This window comes from Labrus bergylta, chromosome 24 (assembly GCF_963930695.1).
Source record: "Labrus bergylta chromosome 24, fLabBer1.1, whole genome shotgun sequence".
NCBI lineage: Eukaryota > Metazoa > Chordata > Actinopteri > Labriformes > Labridae > Labrus > Labrus bergylta.
Window position 1 is genome coordinate 9258626 of NC_089218.1, and position 24517 is coordinate 9283142.

Here is a 24517-nt window from a genome sequence, read left to right on the forward strand (position 1 = left end):
TCCCTTTTTGTGCCTCAGGTGAAGTTCACCAGTGCGGTGAAGCTGTCTGAAGGGGGCGCTGTGGGGCCGGAGTTCGGCAGGGACGAGGAGGAGAATTTCTTCAAGCGGCTCGGTAAATGGAGGTCTGGCAGGAGGAATCCATCCAAGCTTCACCACACAGAAGAGAAAGATGGTAGACCTCCCCCACCCCGGGGTGCCCCCTTGCCCACCCAGGCCCCATCGTCCTTTGTGTCTCTCTCTCTCTCTCTCTTTCCTCGCCTCTGTTTGTCCGTGTCGTGTCTTGTCTCACCTCACAAATCGTGCCAGTTCCTCCGTCCGCCATGATCAGTGTGGGCTCTGTCACTTAGCTGCCTGCTAAACTCTGTTCGCCTGAATCTTTCATTTTCAACACATCGGTGAAGAAATTTACTCTTTATCATGACTGGTGTGTTCCAGCCACAAGATGACGTCCATAAAGTTCATGTAGTTTCAAAGACGTGGTAATATTTAACAGACAGCATAAGTCAAAGTAGTTATTAGATAATGAAAATGTAAAGATTTAAATTAGTATCATTTTCTTGTTTCCTGTTGGCTAACTTCTTCTTCAAAGCCGTTGCTTGCTAAGATTGGCAGCTGCTTCCTGTAAGCACACAGCAGGAGTGACACAGAAAACTTGAAGTCAAGTAAAAGGGACCCTTTTTTTTTTTTAAAGCTCCTGGAAGAAGTTTTATAGTAACTCTTTTTTTCTACATGTTTTTTTGAGCACGTGTACTTCTTTGGCCACGGGGGGGCGCCAAAATCAACACAAACTCAGAGTTCCTCAAAGGAGCTTTAATGTAATTATCTCACAGTTTAACAACTTGGTCTGAACGAACAGAATCACAAAGTTGTATTCAAGCCAAATGAACGTGTGGCCAAAGTGAGCGATGATCATTCTGTAATAGTTTTATTTTGCGAATTATTTTAATTACATTAATTCATTACAGTATCGACTTTGTTTCTCGTGTGATAATGAGTCATTTCTGGGTGACTTCTCGAGATCTTGGCTAATATATTGTATTGCCAGAGTTGCAAAAACAAACAAAAACATGGAAATGATCCTGTTATCACGAGAAAACAAACTAATCAGTTACAATAAGAAAAACAGCTTTGTTATCCCGAGAACAAGGGGGGGGGGGGTAAGGTATCATTTGCAAGCAAGGTAAAGCAGATCACAAGATCAAACTCTCCGATGTGTTGAAAATGTCTTCAGTAGGTGTTGAATCAAGTCAACAATCCACTCAGATTGTGTTCTTTTGTTACCGCTAAAACAACCTCAAGTTGTTTGCAATGAATCAATCCTTTTCAAAGAGAAGCAGATATTAGCGTTACACTGATCTGTGTGTGTGTGTGTAACTATGTTGTGACTCGTCACCCCCCACCCCCCCTCCCCCCCCTCTGTCCACCTGTGCACGCCCTGTTCTCCTCAACAACAATAACCCCTTCCTTCTTTCCTCCACTGGCTGGTGGAAAGAGAGGACAGGAGGTGTGTGGGAATCTCTCATATCTATGAAACCATCTTTCTACTGCAGAGCGACTTTCTGTGCTGCGTGTGAAGCATGACGCTGTCGGTGCTCTCTCTCCGTCTCTTCTGTGGTGACGTCTGGTGGTATTTTTCCGATGCCTGAGTTTCGGTGAAGTGATAAAAACACAACGTACAGCTTTTTTTTTTTTTTTTTCCTGTGCAGCTACGGTTACACTTGGCAGAAAAAACAATTCTTATCTTAAACCTATCTCTAAACCGCTCATTTAAAATCCAAGTGTAACCACTGCTGATGGCTGTGTGTCCATCTCACACTCAGCTTCATTGTTGGTGGCTTTTTGTGAAGTGTCCTGGATGGTGATGTTGCTTCCTGCAATGTCGATATTCAAACTGCAGTGCAGTCTTTTGTCATTGCAACCTTTTTTTAAATAACTTCTCTTGTCCTGTTATACTCTTCTTTTCTTCTCCTCTTTTCTTTCTTCAAACTCTCCTTCAGGACCTCACGGTTTCCAGGAGCGACTTGCAGCCAGCCAGGAGGCCATGAAGAACAAGAACGTGGTGAATCTGGGCGCCATCCGACAGGGAATGAAACGCTTCCAGTTCCTTTTGAACTGCTGTGAACCGGGGACAATACCCGACGCCTCCATCCTGGCTGCAGCTCTGGACCTGGTACATTTCAACATCCTGCTTTTTTTTTTTTTTTCCACTTGTACCCTAAGGAAACCGCCTTATATTTGAATCCTGATCTTCTTTTGTTGTTTTCAGGAAGCTCCAGTTGTAGCCCGGGCGTCCCTCTTCCTCGAATGTGCCCGCTTCGTCCACCGCTGCAACCGTGGAAACTGGCCCGAGTGGATGAAGGGCCACCACGTTAATATCACCAAGAGGGGCCTGTCCAGGGGTCGATCTCCCATCGTGGGGAACAAGAGGAACCAGAAACTCCAGTGGAACGCCGCCAAACATTTCTGCCAGTGGGGAGATGTGAGTGAATGTTTCTCAAAGGTTTAAACTTTTAACAATCAGGAAATATATCATGTTCATTTGTGTGTTGTCTCCTCGCCAGGCGATCGGTACAAGGCTCAGCGAGCTCTGTCACTCGGACAGCGAGAGTCCCGCAAACATCCTGGGTTACATTTTTGACGAAGAGACCAAACGCAGGATGAGGAAAGAAGACGAGGAAGAAGATTACTTAGACGACAGTGAGTCAGACGATTGTTTCGCGCCTTAATATCTTTATGATCTCAAAGCTACTAAAAGACGCTGACGCACGGTCGTGAGGACGGTGTCACATTCCTCATGACAGCATTTGTTTCTGCGTTTTTTTTAAATAATTTCTCTCCCTAAAGACACAGTCAACCCTACAAAGTGTGGCTGCCCTTTTGCTCTGAAGATGGCCGCCTGCCAGCTGCTGTTGGAGATCACCACCTTCCTGAGAGAGACGTTTCCGTGCCTACCTCGCCCACGCACCGAACCACTCGTGGTCAGTGGTCCGATCTTAAAAAAAAAAAACCACTTTGTCAGATTTCTTAATTGGTCTTGATACTCTCTGATATTCGTTTTTAATCGTAGATTCTAATAGAAGTTAAAGAGAAAAGCTTGTATCAAAGTTATGTCGTAGAATAAGTGAAATACTTTCTCACATCCTGGTCTCAGGATCTAGACAGCGCCCGCCTGCGCCTGGATCCAGAGCTCGGCCGCCATCGCTACGAGAGGAAGATCAGCTTCGCGGGGATCCTCGACGACGAAGACGGACACGATTCGCTCAACAGCAGCAGCCACACGCTGAAATCGGACACCACCGCTGACGAGAAGAAGGCCCAGGAGGCTCAAGGTGAGATCTAGCTCTCTCACGTCGGCCCGACGTCGTTGGTTCCTTTCAGCACTGTCCGCTCATTATTTCAAATAAAATTAGATGATCTCTCCCCTCTTCCCTCTTCTCCAGCGCCCGTCCGTAAGATCCGTATCGGAGGCTCGCGGCTGCTGCAGATCAAAGGCGCTCGCAGTTTTCGGGTCAAGAAGGGCGGCTCTCTGTCGTCTATACGCCGGGCGGGAAGCTTGAAGAGCACCAAGCTGACCCGCCAGGACTCTGAGTCTGAGAACGAAGAGGGGCTGCTGTCACAGACACAAAGCAGGGACACTGTTACTGATATAGGTGAGAGAGGGACCTGTTCTCTCTATCACATATTCCACACATATGACATCTTAACTTATGGGATGTTTGTTTGTTTGTAATGTAAGAAACTTCATATGTGTGAAATGATGTTTTTGTCTGTTTCAGGCAGCCCGTTCAGCACCAGTGAACCCAGCATAGAACCAGAGGGCCAGAGCTCAGGAGGTACAGAAGACAACTATCATCGCAACATGTCCTGGCTCCACGTGCGTCCTTTAATGTGTTCGATAGCATACGAGTACAGTCATCGAAGCGTTCACTTTATAATGACCCTCCTCCTCCTTCTCCTCTGTCACAGATCATGATCCTCCTCTGCAACCAGCAGAGCTTCATCTGCACCCACATCGACTTCTGCCACCCGCGCTGCTACCAGCACCACAGCCGCTCCTGCGCCCGCCTGGTCCGCGCCATCAAGCTGGTGTACGGGGAGACGGTGGACAGTCTGAGGGAGGACAGCGCCACCTCTGGTAACATCGGACCACGAGCCAAGAAGACGAAAGAGGTGTGTGTTTCACACTCGATCTATGTCCTGTAAACCTTTATATGTGGCGCATTGATGGAAATGTCTGTGGTTCCAGTGTTCAGATAAGTCCTGTTTGAGGACCCCGTCCATGAAGAGAAGACCCAATGACTCCAACACAGAGGGGAAGAAGGATACAGGCATGCTCAAGTACATCCGCAACCAGGTAAAGAAGACATGTTGATGGTTTTTTCTTTTGCTTTCAGAGTTTAATCATCAGTTCCTGCTTGACTTTTTTGGTCTTTTTGCAGGTGATGAGTTTGTCTCCAGCTCCTCTTTCGCTGCTGATCAAAGCAGCTCCCATCCTGACAGACGACATGTACGGAGACATCCAGCCTGCAGCCTGGGAGCTCTTACTCAGCGTGGACGAGCATATGGCAGCAGCTGCCGGTGAGCTCAACATCAGGCTCTGCCCTTCGCAGTTTACGTCCTGTTTTTTTTTTTTTCTAATATAATAAATGTCCTCTTTGCTGCCCTTTCCGTCTCTGCCCTCCCTCCTCCATCCCTTCCAGCTGCCATGTTCCTTCTGTGCGCTGTAAAGGTCCCCGACGCGGTGACCGAAATGATGATGGCCGAGTTCCATCACCAGGAGCCGTGCCAGCGCATCAACTCCGTCCTGAAGTTTTACACGCTGTGGCGTTTCCGCTACCAAGTGTGGCCTCGCATGGAGGAAGGAGCCCAGCAAATCTTTAAGGTACTCTCTGATTTTATATTTGTTCTTATCCCCAAAGTCATAAATATGCTCTCTTTTATACTATATTTGCGTTTTGTTCCAGATCCCTCCACCCAGCATCAACTTCACCCTGCCGTCTCCTATCCTGGGCATGCCCTGTGTGCCCATTTTCGACCCCCCATGGGTGCCCCAGAACACAGGCAGCGTCCAAGATCCAATCAATGAAGACCAGTCTGTAAGTCGCAGTCAGACTGCCTTATATGCATATTTTACTTATACGTCTTTTGTTATTTTAGTATGAAATGTAGGAACGTTCTCTTGACAAACGTTGGACTTTTTGGTTTTGTTGTATTGGAGACCTTTGATCTAAATCATACTGACCTAATGCTCCCGGATGTGACGTCACTGACAAACTGACCTGAGATGTCAGTATGCTTGAGATTCAAAAATTAAAGGGTTGGTTCACCTGGAAAAAAAAAAAATCTTAATTCATCACTAACGTACAGTGATATCAAACCAGTCCAGATTTTAGGGCACCGGTGGCCTAGTGGTTACCTCGTTTACCTAATGTGCAGAGGTTACAGACCTCCAAGCAGGCAGTCTGGATTAGAATCCGACTTGTGGCTCCTTTGCCGCATGTCTATCTCTCCACTGGCCTGTCTCTCTAATAAAGGGGGAAAAAACGCCCAAAATAAATCTTTAAACCAAAAAAACACAAGTCCAGATTTAGAAATGGACAGATTATCCAAATTATTGGGGACAGGGTTTGTTGAAAGACTTAACAGACTTATTTTTAGCCATGCAAGCGGCTGAATGTCTGACATCCACCATGACGCTGAAATGTACTATTTTAACCACGCAGTCAGTTCTGCCACTTTTGATTCCAAAACAACAAAACAAAAATGACAAAAGTATGATGTAAGTAAGACGTGATGAACAAGTTGTGGATCAAACAACCTTTTCAACGACTGCTAAAAAATTGGACTGACCGGGGTCATAAAAGTTGATTTAGTTTATTCACACTATATTATTTCACAAATATGAAACTGACAACTACTTTTTCATGGAGACGCCTCTCACTGATCTCATGAAGTGGTCATAGGTCATCAAAACAATTCTTCAGAGTTAGACCAAAGACTGTATGAAACATCTCATAATGACACACAGCTTCGACACAGCAGCCTGTCAGTCAACGTACCCCCCCACAGACTACACTGGAGGCTGCCCTTTCGGGTTAGACACAATCCAACGTCATTAAGGGAATTTGCTTTTCTTTCAAATTAGGTGAACCGACCCTTTAAAAAAACACCAACAAGTGGAAAGTCGAAAACGCCCCAAAACAGATGCACTCTAGACTGCATTAACATACATTTGTTACCACTGAGCACATGCAAGATGGACAACTGCACCAAGAAATCTGCTAATGAAATCAAAACATGTCAATATTTTCAGAGTAAATGTTGATTTTGAAGCAGTGAAACAGATTTCTTGGTGTTTCCTTTTACTTTCTTGGTTGTTTTTTTGTTTTTTTTGTCAATAAGCATGATAACCAAAATGTGTTGAAAAGATTTTGATGACGACCTGCGAGCACCTGATCTATAATTTATCTATCGACTGTCTTTGTTTTTAGTACGCCACATTAATTCAGTCAGTCCATGCCATAGTAAGTCAGTATTTCTGTCCGGATGTTTGTGCTGATGCATCTTGTTACCTCAGATCATTAGAGTCAGGAGAGGATTGATTTCTCCTCTTGAGTGTTGGAAGCTGTAGGTTTTCATCCTGGATCAGAAGCTTGGAGGTGGGGTGGGGGGGTGGGCGGGGTTTCATGGGTCATTTCGGATAGTTGCATCTTGACGAGTGATACACACCACACTCAAAAAAAAAAAAAAAAGCACACAAAAATAACAGCATGCATCGGACATTCAGACATTTTGTGTGTGTCGTGCTGTTGATGCATGGTCATTGGATGAGAATGACTTTGCTGTGTATGTTTTTTCATATCACGCCTACTTGGAAATGTATGTGTATGAGCTCTCGTGCGAATGCTGTGAGGCATTTACTGTACACATGATACAGTAAATTCTCCATATTCCAGTCTAAATACATTTACTTGTGTCACAATTTGTCATAATTGAAATATTTTCCTATTACGTAGCGGTACATGTTTATGATGCTCGGGATCACATTAGGCATGAGATGAATATGCTGGAGGAGAGTTACTGTATTAACGTGTTGTCCAGTCATTTTACATACAAAAAAAAAATTGCTCCTCAGATAGAATAGCTGTGCAAACACATTCCTAACAGATGATAAAATGCTACTTTTGGACTAAATCTTGCACTCCCTCATTCTCAGTTTCTGTTTGTTTACACAAGCTGTCTGCAGTGTCCTGCCTCTGTGCCTACCCACTTCCCCCATGTCGCCTTTATTTCAGAAATCCTTCTCAGCGCGGGCCGTGTCGCGCTCCCACCAGCGGGCCGAGCACATCCTGAAGAACCTGCAGCAGGAGGAAGAGAAGCGGCGTCTGGGCCGCGAGGCCAGCATCATCACCGCCATCCCGGTGGCTCAGGAGGCGTGCTACGAGCCTACGTGTAGCCCCCCACCTGAGCAGGAGGAAGAAGGTGGGGCTTGCAGACACACACAGGCACAGATAAAACAGAATAGGGGTGTTAATATTTACCAAATCAATGAGTCAATCTAACAGTTGGTTACAAAATCTTCATCACTATCACGACTATAAAGTGCACTATTTTCTCATTTAGATGCTGTTATATGTAGGGGTCAATCTTAGGTCATGTAGAGGACACCCAGCCTTCTTGTCTTCTTGACGTGGAGCATCCATTTTCAAACCTGTTTAGAATTGTCAGGGGAATTGTGGATATCATGCTGTTGTTTCTGCATGTTGGACATTAATCCCGCCAGCAGAAGAAGTGGTGAACCTGACATCCCGCCGCCTGTCCGTCAGCCCGTCCTGCGCCTCCAGCAACTCCCACAGAAACTACTCTTTCCGCCGGGGCTCGGTGTGGTCCGTGCGCTCCATGGCCAGCGCAGAAGGTATGAAAACAACCGCGTTTGTCCCCGGGAAATAAAAAGCGGTGTGTTCGCTTCCTTAAATGACCTCTGAGATGGGTTTCCTTTTGTTGGGCAGACGAGGAGAACACAACAGAACACACTCCTACTCATCACATGCTGCAGCCGCCCCAAGCTGTCTTCCCAGCATGCATCTGTGCGGCGGTGCTGCCGATAGTCCATCTCATGGAGGATGGAGAGGTTCGAGAGGACGGCGTGGCAGGTCGGTGCCTCGTTCCTTTTATGTCATCAATGAGTTTTGCGAATATAAGACATAACATTGACACCATGGTCTGTTTTCATGTGCTAAATATTCCCTCCGTCGTTCCCTCAGTGAGCGCCGTTGCCCAGCAAATCCTCTGGAACTGCCTGATTGAAGACCCCGCCCTCGTTCTCCGCCACTTCTTGGAAAAGCTGACAGTGAGCAATCGGCAGGTAGGTGAATATGGAAAGGACCAAAACTTGGGGAAAAAGGGAAGGGTCAAATTCAGAGATGTGTTTCTAATCTTTGTGATGTCAGGATGAGCTGATGTACATGCTGAGGAAGCTGCTGCTCAACATCGGAGATCTGCCGGCGCAAACCTCTCACATCCTCTTCAACTACCTGGTAAAACGCTAAAAGAAAAACCTCTCATACTTTGATCACTTCAGTCATTTTAACATCATTTTTCTGGATGCTGCTGTTCCTCCTAGGTGGGGCTGATCATGTATTTCGTGCGGACCCCGTGCGAGTGGGGAATGGATGCCATCTCGGCCACACTCACCTTCCTGTGGGAGGTGGTGGGCTACGTGGAGGGGCTCTTCTTCAAAGACCTCAAACAGACCATGAAGAAGGAGCAGTGTGAGGTCAAGCTGCTCGTCACTGCGTCCATGCCAGGTTAACTTACAGACACTGTTTGCTGATTGGTTCACTGAGGATCCTATGAGTCTCTCTTTATTAAAAATCGATGTTTTTTTTTTGTTTTTTTTTGCGTGTGCATTGTTGGCGCAGGAACAAAAACTCTGGTTGTGCACGGCCAGAACGAATGTGACATCCCGACGCAGCTCCCAGTCCATGAAGACACTCAGTTTGAAGCCCTGCTCAAGGTAAAAGCACCATTTATGAGGAAGCACTCAAACAAGATAAGAAGGGAAAAAAAAAAAAAAAAAAAGCATCCTGAAGGGATTAAGTCATGTTTAGACTTTCAAAGGATTCAAGTCAAATTCATGCAAGCTGGAATTCAAAGATATCTGTGCTTTTGTTCAACTTCAAACTAGGAGTGCCTGGAGTTTTTCAACATTCCTGAGGCCAGGTCTGCACATTACTTCCTCATGGACAAACGATGGAACCTCATTCATTACAGCAAGGTGGAGACATGACCAACAAATGTCCCTTTAGAGTTTTCTTTCTTATAGCAGTTTAATCAAGTTCAAGTTTTCTTCCCCCCCGTACAATGCTGCTCTCTATGTTTCCCCAGACTTATGTAAGAGACATCTACCCCTTCAGAAGATCAGTCTCTCCTCAGCTCAACCTGGTCCACATGCTGCCCGATAAAGGACAAGAGCTCATCCAGAAGCAGGTATAAGAGATGCTCTATACATCTGATCAACATCTAGAAGAAATGAAAAGCACAGTGAAAATATGGTCGGGTGGTCGACTTCTTCTCAAGTTTGTTCTTCTGCTTCTTCAACCTTTCTTCTGCTTCAGGTGTTTTCTCGTAAACTGGAGGAAGTCGGTCGCGTCCTCTTCCTCATCTCCCTCACGCAGCACATGCCGGCCGTGCACAAGCAATCCCACGTCTCCCTGCTGCAGGAAGACCTCCTCCGCCTGCCGTCTTTCCCGCGCACCGCCATCGACGCGGAGTTCTCCCTCTTCAACGAGCCGCAAGGTGAGACAGACTCCCAACTGAACCGATTAAAACCCTTCTCGTTGATATATTTGACCGCCCATCTTTTCCTCAGGTAAGGAGCTGTTTGGTTTGGACACCCTCCACAAGGTGCTGTGGATCAAGCTGCTGGAGGAGATGTTTCTGGGCATGCCCAGCGAGTACCCATGGGGCGACGAGATGATGCTGTTCCTCAACGTCTTTAACGGGGCTCTGCTCCTGCACCCGGAGGACAGCGCCCTCCTCAGGCAGTACACTGCCACTGCCATCAACACGGCTGTTCACTTTAACCACCTCTTCTCCCTGAGTGGATACCAGTGGATCCTGCCCACCATGCTGCAGGTATGACGAGTTCAGGATCGGTTTTCTTCAGTTTATCATTTGTGTTGAGACTTAATCCTCTCTGCGTTTCCTCCGACAGGTCTATGCAGACTATGAAAGCAACCCTTTACTGCGGCAGGGCATCGAGTTCTGCTGCCGCCAGTTCTACATCCTCCATCGCAAACCGTTTACCCTGCAGCTGTTTGCAAGCGTCGCTCCGCTGCTGGAATTCACTGTAAAACTTCTACATGCACACAACATGGATATTCAAAGTTTTTGCGGTCATTCTTGCTTCCTTGTGTCTCTTTTTTTTTTTTATATTGAATGTGTCTGTCTTTATCTACCAGACCAGCACCAGTACCGGCCTGTCTAAAGGCGTGTCAGCTCAGTGTCTGTTCGACCTGCTGGTCTCTCTGGAGGGGGAGACTCAGGACTCCTTGGACGCTCTGGAGCTGGTCAAGGCTGAGAAACCTCTACGCTCTCTTGGTGAGTCCTAAAAGTTATTTAAACAGAAGTGTGAAACATTTGAATTCTAAAGCTTCTGGGAGAAACTTTAGGGTTTTGTACGAGTGCTGATGACCCCAGTGAATAAGGTCGTACCTCTCTCATCTTAAATCTCACATTTACTCTGTTGTTGCAGATTTTTGTTATGGCAACGAGGATTTGGCCTTTTCGATCAGCGAGGCCATCAAGCTGTGCGTCACCGTGGTCGCCTACGCACCTGAATCGTTTAGGAGGTACGGGCGTCACTTCCTCTCTTTGATTCCTCAGCTGCTTACAAAGCTGTTTCTAAACGTGGGTGCCTTCCGCAGTCTCCAGATGCTGATGGTGCTGGAGGCCTTGGTCCCCTGTCACCTCCAGAAGCTGAAGAGCAACACCATGACGATGGAGTCGGCCTCGGCTGCCCGAGACGAGATCGCCGCCATCGCCGCCCTCGCCACGTCGCTGCAGGCGCTCCTGTACAGCTCGGAGGCCCTCACAAGGTCCGACCTCGGCACATGCAACAGAGTTAGACGTTGTGGAGCTGCTTCAAACACTTGTAATTGTCTCCATCTCTCCTCCTCCACAGACCCATGACGGCGCCACAGTTGTCCCGCTGCGATCAGGGCCATAAGGGAGGAACTGCAGCTAACCACGCCATGTCAGGAGGCGTCAACACCAGGTCAGAACGACAACATTAGCATCAGGAGAGACACAAACTCACCTTAGATTTGAAACCGACACTGAGGGTTGCTGTTTATTCTCCCAACAACTCCAGGGACAACCTCCACCTGCTGGAGGAGGGTCAGGGCATGCCCCGAGAGGAGCTGGACGAGCGCATAGCAAGGGAGGAGTTCCGCCGGCCGAGGGAGTCCCTGCTAAACATCTGCACCGAATTTTACAAACACTGCGGGCCGAGGCTCAAGATCCTGCAGAATGTGGCCGGGGAGCCGCGGGTCACGGCTCTGGAGCTGCTCGACATCAAGTCACACATGAGGCGAGGACGTTTACTCATGACTGATTGTGTTTTAAACGGACTGCATTATCTGTTTACCTTGATTTATAAATTGAAAGTGTTTGTGAGGTGCTTAAAATCCATCATCCATCATGGCTTAATATTTACAGTGGATACGACTTTTTCTACCTCAACCTTAAAGATTCCATTCAGTCAGGTCCATTCATGAGATTCTTCATTTCAAATCAAACGTTTAAACATTAAAGAACAGAGCTACAAAGAACGCAGCACACGTTTCTTCATACAAATGAGCAGAACGGATGATCTTCTGACCCGGCGGTTAGCAGCTCATTCGTCGAGTTTTTATGTTGGAGAAAAGTGAGTTTATATTTGTGACGACCGCTCGTTCAGAAACAGTAAGTGAATTCGTTTGTGGATCTTGAGACGGTTTATCGAGTAAATCTTCAGAGACATGACTTTGATTTGAACATTTCATGATATTGAAGCAGTTATTTGGGGAATTTTGGCTTCAACTTTTTTATCTTTATATTCATTCTTTATATTGACACTTTGTCCACCTATTGAAGATTCATCAAATCTCCACATTTTGTAGCGTTTCATGTTTTGTTGTTTTGACCCACAGCTGGTCTTTTAGTGTGAGGAAGTGAAAAATGTGCTATTGCGCTACAACGTGCTCTTCATTTGTGCTGAAGGTGTGTGTGTGTGTGTCTCTGTTTCCCAGGCTGGCTGAGATCGCCCACGCCTTGCTGAAACTGGCGCCCTACGACACCCTGACCATGGAGAGCCGCGGGCTGAAGCGCTACATCATGGAGATGCTTCCCATCACCGACTGGTCGTCCGAAGCCGTCCGCCCCGCCCTCATCCTCATCCTCAAGAGGCTGGACCGCATGTTCAACAAGATTCACAAGATGCCAACGCTCAGGTGCGCTCGCCCACAGGCACTTTGCACCAGGTCTGTTGAATACGATCCTTTTTTTTTTTTCTCCGTTTCCCGTGAGTGTATCGTGCTGTGCCGGTGCCGTGCTGTGAACTGTAGATAGACGGCTTCTTGGCACTGCCCTCTGTAGCGCTGCCTTCGTGGTGCTGTAACCGTAAGTGCTGCTGCTGTGGTGTGTTGTTGTGCGAGCGTGTGTGTGTGAGAGCCTGTGTGTGTGTGTGTGTGTGTGTGTGTGAACAGAGTTCAAATGCTGAGGCGGATGAGTGAACTAACAATAGATCAGCGTCAGTGTTCCCTTAAAGTCCAGTCTTATGTCATGGAAACAAAGCATGTTTTCTATCTGTTTCATTAAACTCTAATTTTAAACTTTGAAACCATTTAAGTAAAAATCAAACCACATGGACCTTTTTCAACACCATGGTGAAAGAATAGAAGACATTTCTTGTTATTATTTCCCAGACAAACTCCTGCACACTGTCATTATTACTCTCTGTCTTTCGCTCAGTTAAAAATAAGACTAAAGATCTGAAGTTTCTTAAAGCTTCAATAATTTGTAATGCTGTTGATCGTTAAATTGACAACGTTTGTATTTCTTTTCTGCATAAAAAAAAAAAAAAACAACTTTGTAGCTATGATGTGCTGCAAACCATTTTTCCACTTTTGTTCTGAATAAAATAATTTCAGATAGAAAAAGTCATTTTAAAGCACGTGATACGGAAAAGTATTAAAGTATCGAGCATTTAGAAAACCTTATTACATATGAGAAACATAGAATATTCAAATCAGCATTCAAAGTGTCACAAAAAGCATTTGTTATGATTGAAATCAACGATAGTGAAAAAGTCTCTTCACCACTACAGATCCAGTCGTCTTTAATACCTTTACCTTATTCCGATTTCTCTACATGAATACGTTTGTTTGAACATTTGTATTTATATTAAAGTATTTCTGATTATGCTTTAAATCACATTTCATTCATCAGCTGCAGCTGAAGAAGGAAAACAGAGGAGACACATTTAGTGAGAATCATTTTAAAACGTAATGTTTTTATTAGGTCTTTAGATGTGTCTCAAACCAAAGTAGACCAAAAGTACCAGCTCTGGTCTTCTGAATATTTATTGTGGTGTTAATGTTTAGATTTGAACCCTTTGGTAAAATAAATGATGAAGTTTGTTACATAAACAATCCCATTAGTCTTCATAGTGTGTGTGTGTGTATGTGTGTGTGTGTGTGTGTGTGTGTGTCTGACTAGAGAGACATCTTAGTTCCTCAGAGCTGTTATAGAAACAAAATATGATAAATAATGAAGAGTAAAATGTTCAAAACCAGTGAAAATGTGACCTTTTCTGTGACTCAGGACTGCGTGGCTCAGAGGGAACTCACAGGTGTGTGTTGTTTTTGAATACCAGGATGTGTCACTGCAGTGTTGAGCTGGCTGTGTTTGTGAGCTTCGCTTTATATCTCCTTCATATTCAGTACATGCTGTGGGTATTAATCACAGTTGTGTAGCGGATGATGTTATGGTGGAAAGTGTTCATAGAGCCGTGAGTGTTCGGAGACATTTAATATTCATTTAATGCCACATTCAAGAAGTGAACATCCTCACTTCTCTGTCTCGACATGAGTGTGTGACGCTTGCTTCAAAAGCATTTAATTTACTCATGACATTGTGTTTTATTTGGGGCGTGGGGTGGTGTTGTATGGGTGGGTGTTCTCCAGGAGACAGGTGGAGTGGGAGGCGGCCAGCAGCCTGATCGAGGGGATCTGTTTAACTCTGCAGCGACAGCCAATCATCTCTTTCCTCCCTCACCTTCGCTCGCTGATCAACGTCTGCGTCAACCTGGTATGAAGCCACACAAACTGTAACATCTCTCCCATGGGACGTCTGATCTTTGAGTGTTTCTTTCTTTTTTTTTTTTTTTTCTCAGGTGATGGGTGTAGTCGGCCCCTCCAGCGTGGCAGACGGGCTCCCGCTTCTCCACCTCAGCCCGTACTTGTCTCCTCCGCTGCCCTTCAGCACAGCCGTGGTCAGACTGGTGGCTCTGCAGATACAGGTACAGGCCTTCAGCTTCACTAAAGTCCATCACCTGCACATGTTTATCATCGTCTTCATCCGCTGTCATTCTCGCCCCCCCCTTGTTCTAGGCCCTAAAGGAGGACTTCCCTCTCAGTCACGTGATCTCACCGTTCACCAATCAGGAGAGGCGAGAAGGGATGCTGCTCAACCTGCTCATTCCCTTTGTGCTCACCGTGGGCTCAGGAAGCAAAGGTAAAGAAAACTCTTAACTTCTGTCCGAGCTCAATAAAGGCATAAAGAGAGTTAAAAAAAAAAAAAAAAAGTCACATCTCATATTGGTTGTGCTCAAGTTTTCCAAAAAAAAAAACTACACATGGAACAGAAGCAGAAATATATGTGAGGGTTGGTATCTCAATTTGGAGTTCCCTCAAAAAACGAAAAACAAACTTGCGCCAGCTTTTACATCCGCCGAGGTGAAGCCGCATCATCCCAAATGTTCAAACAGTTAGTTTTTAATGATGTCTCCCCTTCCCCTTACAGACAGCCCCCACCTGGAGCAGCCGGAGATCTTCCTGCTCCTCCAAACGGTCATCAACATCCTCCTGCCTCCTCGCATCATCTCCACCTCCCGCACCAAGAACTTCATGCTGGACACCTCCCCGGCTCACTGCTCCACCCCGGGCGACACCGGGAAGGATCTGCGCAGGGAGGGGTTAGCCGAGTCCACCAGCCAGGCCGCGTATCTGGGTATGAACGAGAAAACGACAGCATCATTTACCTGCTGTGGTTTCCTGCTGTTCTTCATTGTCGTCCGTCTGCAGCTCTGAAGGTGGTGTTGGTCTGCTTCGAGCGCTCGTTGGGGAACCAGTGGTACCGGCTGAGCCTGCAGGTGAAGGAGATGGCTCTGAGGAAGGTGGGCGGCCTCGCCTTCTGGGACTTCATTGACTTCATCGTCCGAACCAGGATCCCCATTTTCGTCCTGCTGAGACCCTTCATTCAGTGCAAGGTAACTCAACTGTTCCCTCTCTTCAGTTGACTTCTTTTTTTCTGGTGTTTTTTTTTCTTCCTAATCCATGTGTGTTTGTTTTCCAGTTGTTGACTCAGCCCGCTGACTCTCAGGAGGAGATCACAGCTCGTCACCACATCGCCGACCAGCTGGAGAGGCGCTTCATCCCGCGACCCCTCTGCAAGAGCTCGCTGTTTGCGGAGTTCAACAACGAGCTGAAGATCCTGAAGGAGGCTGTGCACAGCGGCTCAGGTCAGACTGAAACAGAAACGTCTATCCCTTGATTTGCTTTGTTGGCTTTTTTGTTTACTCTGAATGACTTTCTGTTTGATTCTATATTACAGCCTACCAAGGCAAGACATCGATCAGCACTGTGGGGACTTCTACATCAGCGTATCGCCTCAGTTTAGCCACGATGTCGCGCTCCAACACAGGCACCGGCACCGTTTGGGAGCAGGAGAGCCAACCGTCGCGCCAGCCGTCACAGGACACACTCAGCCGCTACGACGAGGACGATGAAGAGAGTCAGAAACACGCTCCGTTTCGCTTTAAAAAATAAAAATAAAAATGTCCTTCATGCATTTGTAGAAACTCCGACTAAACTCGTTTGTCGCCCCCTCCAGATGACTCCATGAGCATCCCCAGCGTGGTGAGCGAGCACGAGGCCTTCCTGCCCAGAGTGATCGCGCAGCGCCGCTTCTCCAGCCACGCCACCGGCTCAGCCGCCTCGCAGCCCGACGCTCCCCGACCCACCATGCTGCCCAGCCACAGGTGACGGCCCCAACCTGCACTGCACACATGCATGCACACAGAAAACACACAAGAACCATTGGATACGTTTGACATTTTCGAAACGCTACTACGGTTGAACTCAACGACCCAACAAGATGATTTTTTTTTTTCCAGAGCAGGACTTGAGGAAATTGTTCATGTATGATTCCAACACAGACTGTACATGAGAAGTGGACAGAGCCACCGTGACCACATTCCTTAGTTTGTTTGTGTGTTGCTTTAGTTGACCATTACTGCGGCTGAGTCAGATATACACTGAGGTATCAAAACAACTCAGAATCTGCAACACAACCTCTCTCTTTTACACAGTTGGAGTCGCCCCCTGCTGACTAATTAAATGAAACGCATCTTGAAGGCTTTTTTTTTTCTCCCCTGTCACGGAGACTTCTTCCACTTCTCATACACAATCTGTGGTTTCAAATCTTGGCTTCTTTATGAAATATTTCAGATTAACATTTTGAAAAAAAAGATCGACCGATCATATCTCACAACCACAGCCATTTTTTTCTGTATATCTCTGTTGATTTATGATGTTTTTTACTCTGCAGTCTCAGAGCTACAGAAGCCCTGAAGGGACATGCTGCCATACAGTTTATTTAGCTTCATTTCCCCCCCTGTGAGAACGAGTCATTTCAGGTTGTTTTTACTGATCTACTGTCTTTGTCATCTCGAGGTAACGATACTGGTTTGACTGTAAACCAGTGTGATTACCCCGAGGCAACGAGAAACACAGGTCTAGATTTTGTGAAAACAGCAGAAATGTACTCCTTGTCACAAGAAAAATGGAGTCAAATAAAATGTCCTCGAAGGGCTTCCGTACAGAGCGGCATTATGACTCTAGAACTTGGTAAGAATGAAGCTGTTAAACCTCCCTCGCCCCGCTCTCGGGGCTCAGGGACATGGGGCGATGATGGACCTCGACTACACATCTTTAAACTCCCCCCTTCTCCCCCCTCCGCCCCCCCCTTTTTACAGTGAACCCAATGTGCTAGATGAGTCCCAGGGCCTTCTGCAGGAGGGTAACCTCTCTAGGTACAGTGGGCCTCTCTCTCTCTGTGTCCCATTGGTGCGTTTCTTGCATCTGTCCGGGAGGGGCATCGCCTCGGGACGGTCTGCTCTACTGGCCGCCTCGCCGTTGATCACTCATCCACATCCGATCAAATCACCACACCTCCCCCCCCCCCCCCCCCCTCACTCCTCCTCTCCCCCGCCCCACTCCTCTGTCTCTTCCTCTTTATGTGTGTGGGTCCGGTCTGCCTGTTTCTATCCCCCTTTCCTCCACACTGACCCTCATCTTCTCAGCTCATCTGCTGCGCTATCCTAACCAGGCCTCTCCCCACATTCAAACAAAAAAAAAAAGAGTGCCCCTTCCTCCCTCAATCCCAGGGCCAGGGAGCTCTGCCTCTGTTCCTCCTCTGTGGGTCTTCAGGGTTGATGTGCCATCCACCAAAGTCAGCCTCTCTCTCCCATTGGTTGCCATGGTGTTTCATACTGTTTACGTGTCTATCAGGCTTCTTGCTGATCAAATTGGGCGTCCTACTCTGGATACCAATCTGTAGGGGCAAGGGGGAACTGGGGTGGCAACCATAAAACAAGGACACTCTAGTTCAATACTTTGTTCAATTTTCCTTTTTTTTCATTGAAATGATTCCACGTTTGGATTGAAAATAAAGAGCTGTCTTATTGTCAGTGTTGCTGCTCCAGCCCCTACTGTCCCCTGTTGTGTTCTCGGTGTACAAATCATGGCGGCGCTGTTTATTTCTGCTCTGTGATTGGCTGTCTTGTAACAAACTGTGTGTGTCGTGTAGTGAGTGATTTTTGGTAGAATAGCAGCGACTTGTTGTTCAAAAGGTGTGGTGAGCAGAGAAGCACAGTGGGAGATACTGAACATCCGTTCATGTTGAATGTTGTTGTGTCTTTTGTCTGTGTGTGTGCGTGTGTGTTTGTGTGTGTGTTTGTGTCGATTGGTTCCTTCAGGGTTGCGAGTGTGCAGAGTGAACCGGGCCAGCAGAACCTCTTGATCCAGCCTCCGCTCGGAAGAAAGAGAGGACTCAGACAGGTTTGGACCTCAGCGTTGTCTTTAATCTTTATCTTAGAATCAGATGAATCCATGTGCATGTCAAAATAAGAATTGAATTGTTGCCTAGTGTGCAAGAAAATACGACAGAAAACAAGGGATTTACATCCAATAATGTAATAATTGGAATTATTGTTTAACCACATTTTGAGCACTTTGTAGTTAATTAAAAAAAAAAAAATTCTCATGATTTAAGAAATATGTCGTTTTAAAAGCACTTTGTAGTTCTTTTTATATCACAAGTTAAGCACTAAGTGTGTTATTTAACCCCTTTGTGGTTCAACATGACAATTTAAACCCGAACCCTGATAAAAATCATCGCTGCCTCTCCTCTGTTCATGTTGAATCTCAGAACATCTCCATGTACAGTTAAACTGTAAAGGGAAAAAATGTCACATTAACTTTGAATTCAGCGCAAATTTACACCAAATAGTGGAACACAAAATCCCACCTGGCTGCCATTGTGAAGCAACATACGAGGTGTTTACTTGACTTTCTATATCAGAATGTGGAACATAAAAAAAAAGTCTGTGTGAATAAATGAACCAGGAAATGAATTATTCTTTTGTGCAACGTGCATTGGGTACAAGACAAGAAATCATTTTTTGTTCAACACGTGAAGATAAAGAAATGAATACTGATGAGGACTTTGTACGCTGTCGCTCAATTTCGTCTGTCCTGCAGCTGCGGCGCCCCCTGCTGTCCATCCCAAAGAATGAACCGCGCGGTCGAAGTGGAGCGAGGCTCTCCACGACCCGCAGGAGCATCCAGCCCAAGAACAAACCTCTGGGTAACAGCACGCAAGTCGTCACCTGTGTCACTACTCAGACTGTTTCATTGTTGTCAAATGTTTCAAATAAGGATGAAGAACTCATTGAAAAACAGACAGACTTACCCCCTGCTGCACTTCAGATCACGCACACACACACAACAAACCCACAACGTGTGCGTTCAAATCCTCACGTTGAAATGTTGAAAGTGAGTGTGCTGACTTGAACTGAGCCGTCCTCCCCTCTCCCCTCTGTCTTTGTTCCAATGTTGTTTGTTGATCCACCGTTCACCAGACTGACTCTTCTCACTCTGTTCTGTCTCATGCCTTTTTGTTTCAAAATAAAGAAACTTTATTGGACTGTGAAGGTGAGACACGTACTCGCAACCCCTTCCTCTCCACCCCGCAACGGCCCGCTCCCTTTCTCTCTGCAACCACACCCCAATAGGGCGCTCTGCATGTCTGTCTTGCATTCCCTCCCGTCCCCTGCCTCCCCCCCCCTCCTGTCCCCCCTCCCCTCCCCTGCCTCCACTCTCTTCGGTGTTCTAAGTGGCTAATCTGTGGCTAATTCTGTTTATTTCACCACGTGCACGCCCGTGTGTTTTCCCGCAGCGCACGCAGACCAAAAGAGGTCGGTGACGTTTACCGAGAACCAAGGCCAGCAGGCGCCCACGGGGGTCAGCAAGCCCCCGACTCCCAACACCATGGAGCCGCCGGCTGACGGCAGGAAGGCCAGTCCGACCCTCTCCAAGTCGCCGACGCTGGAGGTGCCCTCTGTGTCGTCTGCCACCGTCACTGCAGACCTGCACAGCCCGGCTCACACACAGGTAGGAGCATGTGTAATCCTTATTCCACTGTGTTGATACCTGTTGTTTGAAGCAGTTTAAGATTCAAACTTAAGATTAGACGCATAAAGCTAATGATACGGATGAAGACAGGAAAATGTCCATTAGTCGTGCTGCCCTTCTTCCCTGGTCACTCATTCACTTTAAATCAAAGCAGCCCTCCTCAAGCTTTACTGACTGAACAGCATGCCAGCGTTTTCTTTAATGCATGATTTTGATCTGAGGAGGGAGGAAAGATGTTTAATAAGTTTCTATGTATCCTCACAGCTTGAAGTACACAATGATAGGGGCCACATTTTCAATCATGTCCATCGCGTTCAACAGGCTGAACTCCTGAAGTGTTTGTCTCCCAGGTGCCTGCAGCCATCAGCAGCAAAGAGAAGAGGGAGCAGTGGGGGCTCCGCAGCAGCCTCTCCCCTCCTCCCTCCTTCTCCCGCCCCTCCACCCCAACGCCCCCCTCCAGAACCTGCTCCCCTCTCCCCCTCTCTAAAACCTGCTCCCCTTGTCTCCCCTTGTCCCGCACCTCCTCTCCCCTCCCGCCGCCGCTGCCTGTGCTGGGCACAGCGCCTGCCCCGGGTCCTCCGCCTCCGCCTCCTCTCCCGCCCGCCCCTCTCCTGCCCCCACCGCCACCGGGCCCGTCCAGGATCCGAGAAAGCCCCGGAGACGAGGACACCACGGCTCTGCTTCCTCGCAGCGACGCCCTGCTGCAGCTCAGCGACGACGAAGGCACGGAGAACCCGCTCCTCACGCCGCTGCTGTCCCCTCCCTCACCCCGACGGTCACCCCGCCGCTTGCCGCTCCCCCTCTCCCCGGTCGACTTGGACCTTGATGAATCCCACGTGTGAGGAGGGCGACAGGTGTATGTTTTCTATCTGTCGCCCAATCCAAACCCCATTCAAAGAAACTGAAATTTTCAGAAAAACAGGGAGGCTGTGCCGCACAAATCTCTAAATATTTAAGAGCAAAAACAGAAAATGTACATTTAGATTTGATGGACTTACAATCTAAAGTACATTAAAAGAAAGGGAATGAACAGACAGAAGAATAGTGGGAACTTCCTCTGATAAAGCGTCTAAACCCACATAGTTAGTTTCTTTATAATTATATTCAAATTCTGTTTTCCCCTCAGACTAAACCTTTGCTTCTCTGTCTAGTTCAAACACTCAAATCCATCCACACAACAGTACCCCTCTTTCCTCTCTCTGTAGGTCGCTCGTCAGATCCTTTTAGTGTTTTGAGTCTGTCGTCATGGTAACCTATCCTGAGGGTCGAATGTATATTTCAGCAGCATCTACCTGAATACTCCTCTCCTCTCTGATAGAAAAGTTCAATCATGCTGGATTTGTGTTGTTCTGTTCAAGTCTGAGATTTATTTTTGAAATATATATATCATGCTAAAAGAAATGATTTATAACCGTGATAAACGTGTTCAGGGGAAGATATTCAAAGAGATTTACTTATGAAACACTTATATGAAGAGCCATCCTAAAGTAGAGATGATATGGTCTGGTATTATAAATAAATATGTACACTTTATGTGAAATATTAAACAAGAGACAGAAATCACTTTTATATCGAAGAAGGTGATCGTGAGTATTTCTGAATGTCGACAAAGTAAATGTTTGTGGAAGAAGAAGTTTAACTCTTCTCCTGATAGGACAGGAAACTGGGTTTGAATTCTTTATACGTCTGGCTTTTATATTAAGAGGGGCTTTCCGTCGTAAACATTCAAATGAAGCTTTCAAAGCGGCAAATGACGAAGAAAGAAGAAGTAGATTTATACACAGATTCACTTGAGAGAGATGTAGAATACAGCTCAACGCTCGCTCCTTTAAACGGATGATTTTAAATGTGTTTACGTATAAAATCATTAATCAATATCTCCATTTACAGAAGTTCATCTTCAATCATGTTTAATGCAGTGGGTGATCATTAAAAGTGTGTTTTTACTCCACAAAGTCATGTCATTCAACGGCTGGAATGTGTCTCAACGACGACTGAAACAACCTTTTAACTTGTTGAGTGTGCAGTTTATCACACTTGTGGTACAACTCAACAGAATATTTGATTAGTGACCAAAGACTGTCAAGGCTGTATTTTAATTTGTGTCTCACTTCTTCTTCTTCTTCTTCTTCTTCTTCTTCTTCACAAACAATATTGAACAGAAGATGTCCTGTGATGTGTGTGTGTGTGTGTGATGTGTGTGTTAAACTTCTCTTGATGCAGTAGATAGCTGTGACCTCGTTGCTCATTTCATGCCTTAACAGAGAAACATCAACACGTCTGTATATAAATATATTTAACATGTCTGCTGAAAACCTCATACCTCCATAACGTCCACTCTTAAAGAGATCATATAGGTGTTGGGAAGTAGATGTGGATATCCAGTTATATTTAACATTATTTATTTTTGTATGTAAACAATGCAAATATTGCCATTAACAATAACGACGTTTCTCGACATCAGATATGTGCCATATTCCACGCCACTGCACTGTGAGTGATTCTCCTCTCTGCTTTATGTCAGCGCTGTTTTTAACATTTTTTTTTTTTTAATCTGAGATTCGTTAAGACACACGCCATGCTTAAATGTCATCATCCGCCTTTACACATGTTATTTAGTCAGAGGGCCGTTAAACTGTTGAATCTGAGTTCCCTTTAAATGTATCTTGTCTGTCAATTAATGTCTTCTGTGTGAATCAGAATCAAACTGCAGTCTATCAGAGCATTTCTAAATAAATATCTAAATAAATGGATATTGTTTACAACGTTTGCCCGGGTTTTGTGGATTTAAGCGTGCTAAAAAATACTCACAGGAAATACAATGAAAGAAGAAGGCAGTTGCATTTTATTTAAATGCATCAAAAGTACTTTGAAATAGACTTGTGTGTGCATGTTGTGTTGTGTTTTGACCACATGGGGGAGTTGAGGAGCAGGACATCCATTTTTCCACACGTGTGTGGCGGAAAACAAAGAAAATCAACCTTATAATTTCTTTAAATTGTGACGCAAAATGAAAACTATAATATGAATATAAAATATATTGTTGCAGGAAGTTGTCATGAATGTGCACTGAGCTGCTGCAGGCTTCACATCAGTGTAACTAAAAGCGACATTATAAAAGAGAAACGCGTGAAAACACACTTTTATGTCACATTTATGAACGTAATTGAAATACGTGATGCATTCAGGTCCACACATCCTTTTCATAATATAGTCACCTGCATCTTTTTCCAAGACTAACGAGTCCTCTATTGACCAAGACGTGTAAAAACAAACCTTTCCACCAGATGGCGCTGTTTCCCCATCAATATGAGTGCCGGTAGGCGGAGTCGGGTATGGCTGGCTTCTCGGTGTTTTACTTAATTTTGTTATTGTTATTGTGTCTCCTAATTCACAATGACTTCTCTACGTCGATACGACCTTTACCTGGGAGTGACACGCCGAGTTTGGATGAAAATGCTGCGAAAAGAAGAATTGAAGACGAAGAAGAAGAAGAAAACGCGTTTGTATGCTAATGCTAATGCTAACTGAACCATAACAACATCGTGTGTCTGAGAGATTCAAACAAAAGTGAAGAGAAAGTTGTTGTTTGAACTCAACATTCAGGGTTTTCTTCTTGTTTCTTTGTACAGGTGTGTGCAGGTGTTTCCTCGCTCTGTGCTGTAGCTCCGAGGTAAAATGATTTTCTAAACATTACTGTTCACAGAGCTCAGAGATTAAATGTTCATCTTGATAAAGTAATATGAATAAACTTCATTTATTTCATTTAAAAAGTAAAAGCTCTTCATCCAGCCTTCTGTGTTTAATTTACTCAAAGAAACAGCAGTCTGATTCATTTATTATTTAAGTGCAGTAACCAACAACTAACCACCAGAGGGCGCCCTCTCTATATAAAGTGATTTATAAACGATATAATGCATTTATTTTAAACCTTTAACTTTAATTAGAGTTTTTGTTCTTGTGACAGTTAATTTTGTAAGTCAGTAAAGTAATTTGATATTTAAGATTACATCATTGTATGCTAAATTATTTATATTAAAGCTGAATTTTTACCTTTTAGTTAATTAAATTAGTTTTTCATAATGAAAATACCACAAAACCTTTTTATTGATTTAATTGAAATGATCAATTTGATTAAATCTGCTTATTTCATTAGGATTCAAATATTTTGATATAAGAGTACATCTTACAGCTCAATGAGAGTTCAGATTAAACACATAAATTAAAATGAAACATTTACAAGTTAAAAAGGTTGTTTAAAAATTCTTCTTCCTTGTCTTGATTTTATTAACTTTCATATGCTCATAACTCTTCTTCACCTACCTTATGTGCTCCATTATATTAAGTTTATTGATAATATCACAGATCAATTACAACTCTGAATATATATTATATATATATAAATGTATAGAGCATTTTCTTTCCCCCCAAAGCTCGATCAGGTTAAAGTTAAACAAACTTGTAGAACTTATAAGATAAATCTGTTAAGATGTTTCTTA

General features: G+C 45.3%; 1 protein-coding gene across 4 annotated transcripts in view; it reads left to right on the forward strand.

The window, feature by feature from the left end:
- Nucleotides 1-22787, forward strand: part of LOC109984199 (unc-80 homolog, NALCN channel complex subunit) — a 39268-nt gene extending 16481 nt beyond the window's left edge. For 2 of the 4 annotated variants that reach the window (XM_065951787.1, XM_065951788.1), the window contains 45 exons: nucleotides 19-172; nucleotides 1998-2170; nucleotides 2267-2479; nucleotides 2562-2697; nucleotides 2845-2978; nucleotides 3152-3329; nucleotides 3441-3650; nucleotides 3777-3874; nucleotides 3967-4170; nucleotides 4247-4354; nucleotides 4440-4578; nucleotides 4701-4882; nucleotides 4965-5096; nucleotides 7296-7482; nucleotides 7784-7915; nucleotides 8010-8153; nucleotides 8265-8365; nucleotides 8451-8537; nucleotides 8624-8807; nucleotides 8922-9016; nucleotides 9188-9277; nucleotides 9388-9489; nucleotides 9618-9798; nucleotides 9872-10137; nucleotides 10217-10351; nucleotides 10464-10602; nucleotides 10757-10853; nucleotides 10929-11099; nucleotides 11186-11278; nucleotides 11375-11593; nucleotides 12294-12524; nucleotides 14229-14352; nucleotides 14438-14563; nucleotides 14655-14778; nucleotides 15067-15273; nucleotides 15348-15532; nucleotides 15619-15784; nucleotides 15877-16056; nucleotides 16156-16303; nucleotides 17300-17356; nucleotides 18302-18383; nucleotides 19086-19191; nucleotides 19518-19538; nucleotides 19783-19997; nucleotides 20369-22787. In XM_065951787.1, coding sequence (XP_065807859.1) covers nucleotides 19-172; nucleotides 1998-2170; nucleotides 2267-2479; nucleotides 2562-2697; nucleotides 2845-2978; nucleotides 3152-3329; nucleotides 3441-3650; nucleotides 3777-3874; nucleotides 3967-4170; nucleotides 4247-4354; nucleotides 4440-4578; nucleotides 4701-4882; nucleotides 4965-5096; nucleotides 7296-7482; nucleotides 7784-7915; nucleotides 8010-8153; nucleotides 8265-8365; nucleotides 8451-8537; nucleotides 8624-8807; nucleotides 8922-9016; nucleotides 9188-9277; nucleotides 9388-9489; nucleotides 9618-9798; nucleotides 9872-10137; nucleotides 10217-10351; nucleotides 10464-10602; nucleotides 10757-10853; nucleotides 10929-11099; nucleotides 11186-11278; nucleotides 11375-11593; nucleotides 12294-12524; nucleotides 14229-14352; nucleotides 14438-14563; nucleotides 14655-14778; nucleotides 15067-15273; nucleotides 15348-15532; nucleotides 15619-15784; nucleotides 15877-16056; nucleotides 16156-16303; nucleotides 17300-17356; nucleotides 18302-18383; nucleotides 19086-19191; nucleotides 19518-19538; nucleotides 19783-19997; nucleotides 20369-20860 — 6948 coding nt within the window. In that variant the 3' untranslated portion in view covers nucleotides 20861-22787. Of the gene's footprint in view, nucleotides 1-18; nucleotides 173-1997; nucleotides 2171-2266; nucleotides 2480-2561; nucleotides 2698-2844; nucleotides 2979-3151; nucleotides 3330-3410; nucleotides 3651-3776; nucleotides 3875-3966; nucleotides 4171-4246; nucleotides 4355-4439; nucleotides 4579-4700; nucleotides 4883-4964; nucleotides 5097-7295; nucleotides 7483-7783; nucleotides 7916-8009; nucleotides 8154-8264; nucleotides 8366-8450; nucleotides 8538-8623; nucleotides 8808-8921; nucleotides 9017-9187; nucleotides 9278-9387; nucleotides 9490-9617; nucleotides 9799-9871; nucleotides 10138-10216; nucleotides 10352-10463; nucleotides 10603-10756; nucleotides 10854-10928; nucleotides 11100-11185; nucleotides 11279-11374; nucleotides 11594-12293; nucleotides 12525-14228; nucleotides 14353-14437; nucleotides 14564-14654; nucleotides 14779-15066; nucleotides 15274-15347; nucleotides 15533-15618; nucleotides 15785-15876; nucleotides 16057-16155; nucleotides 16304-17299; nucleotides 17357-18301; nucleotides 18384-19085; nucleotides 19192-19517; nucleotides 19539-19782; nucleotides 19998-20368 lie in introns of all 4 variants that reach the window. The other 2 variants (XM_065951785.1, XM_065951786.1) reach the window with 2 other exon arrangements.
- Nucleotides 22788-24517: the final 1730 nt, after the last annotated feature.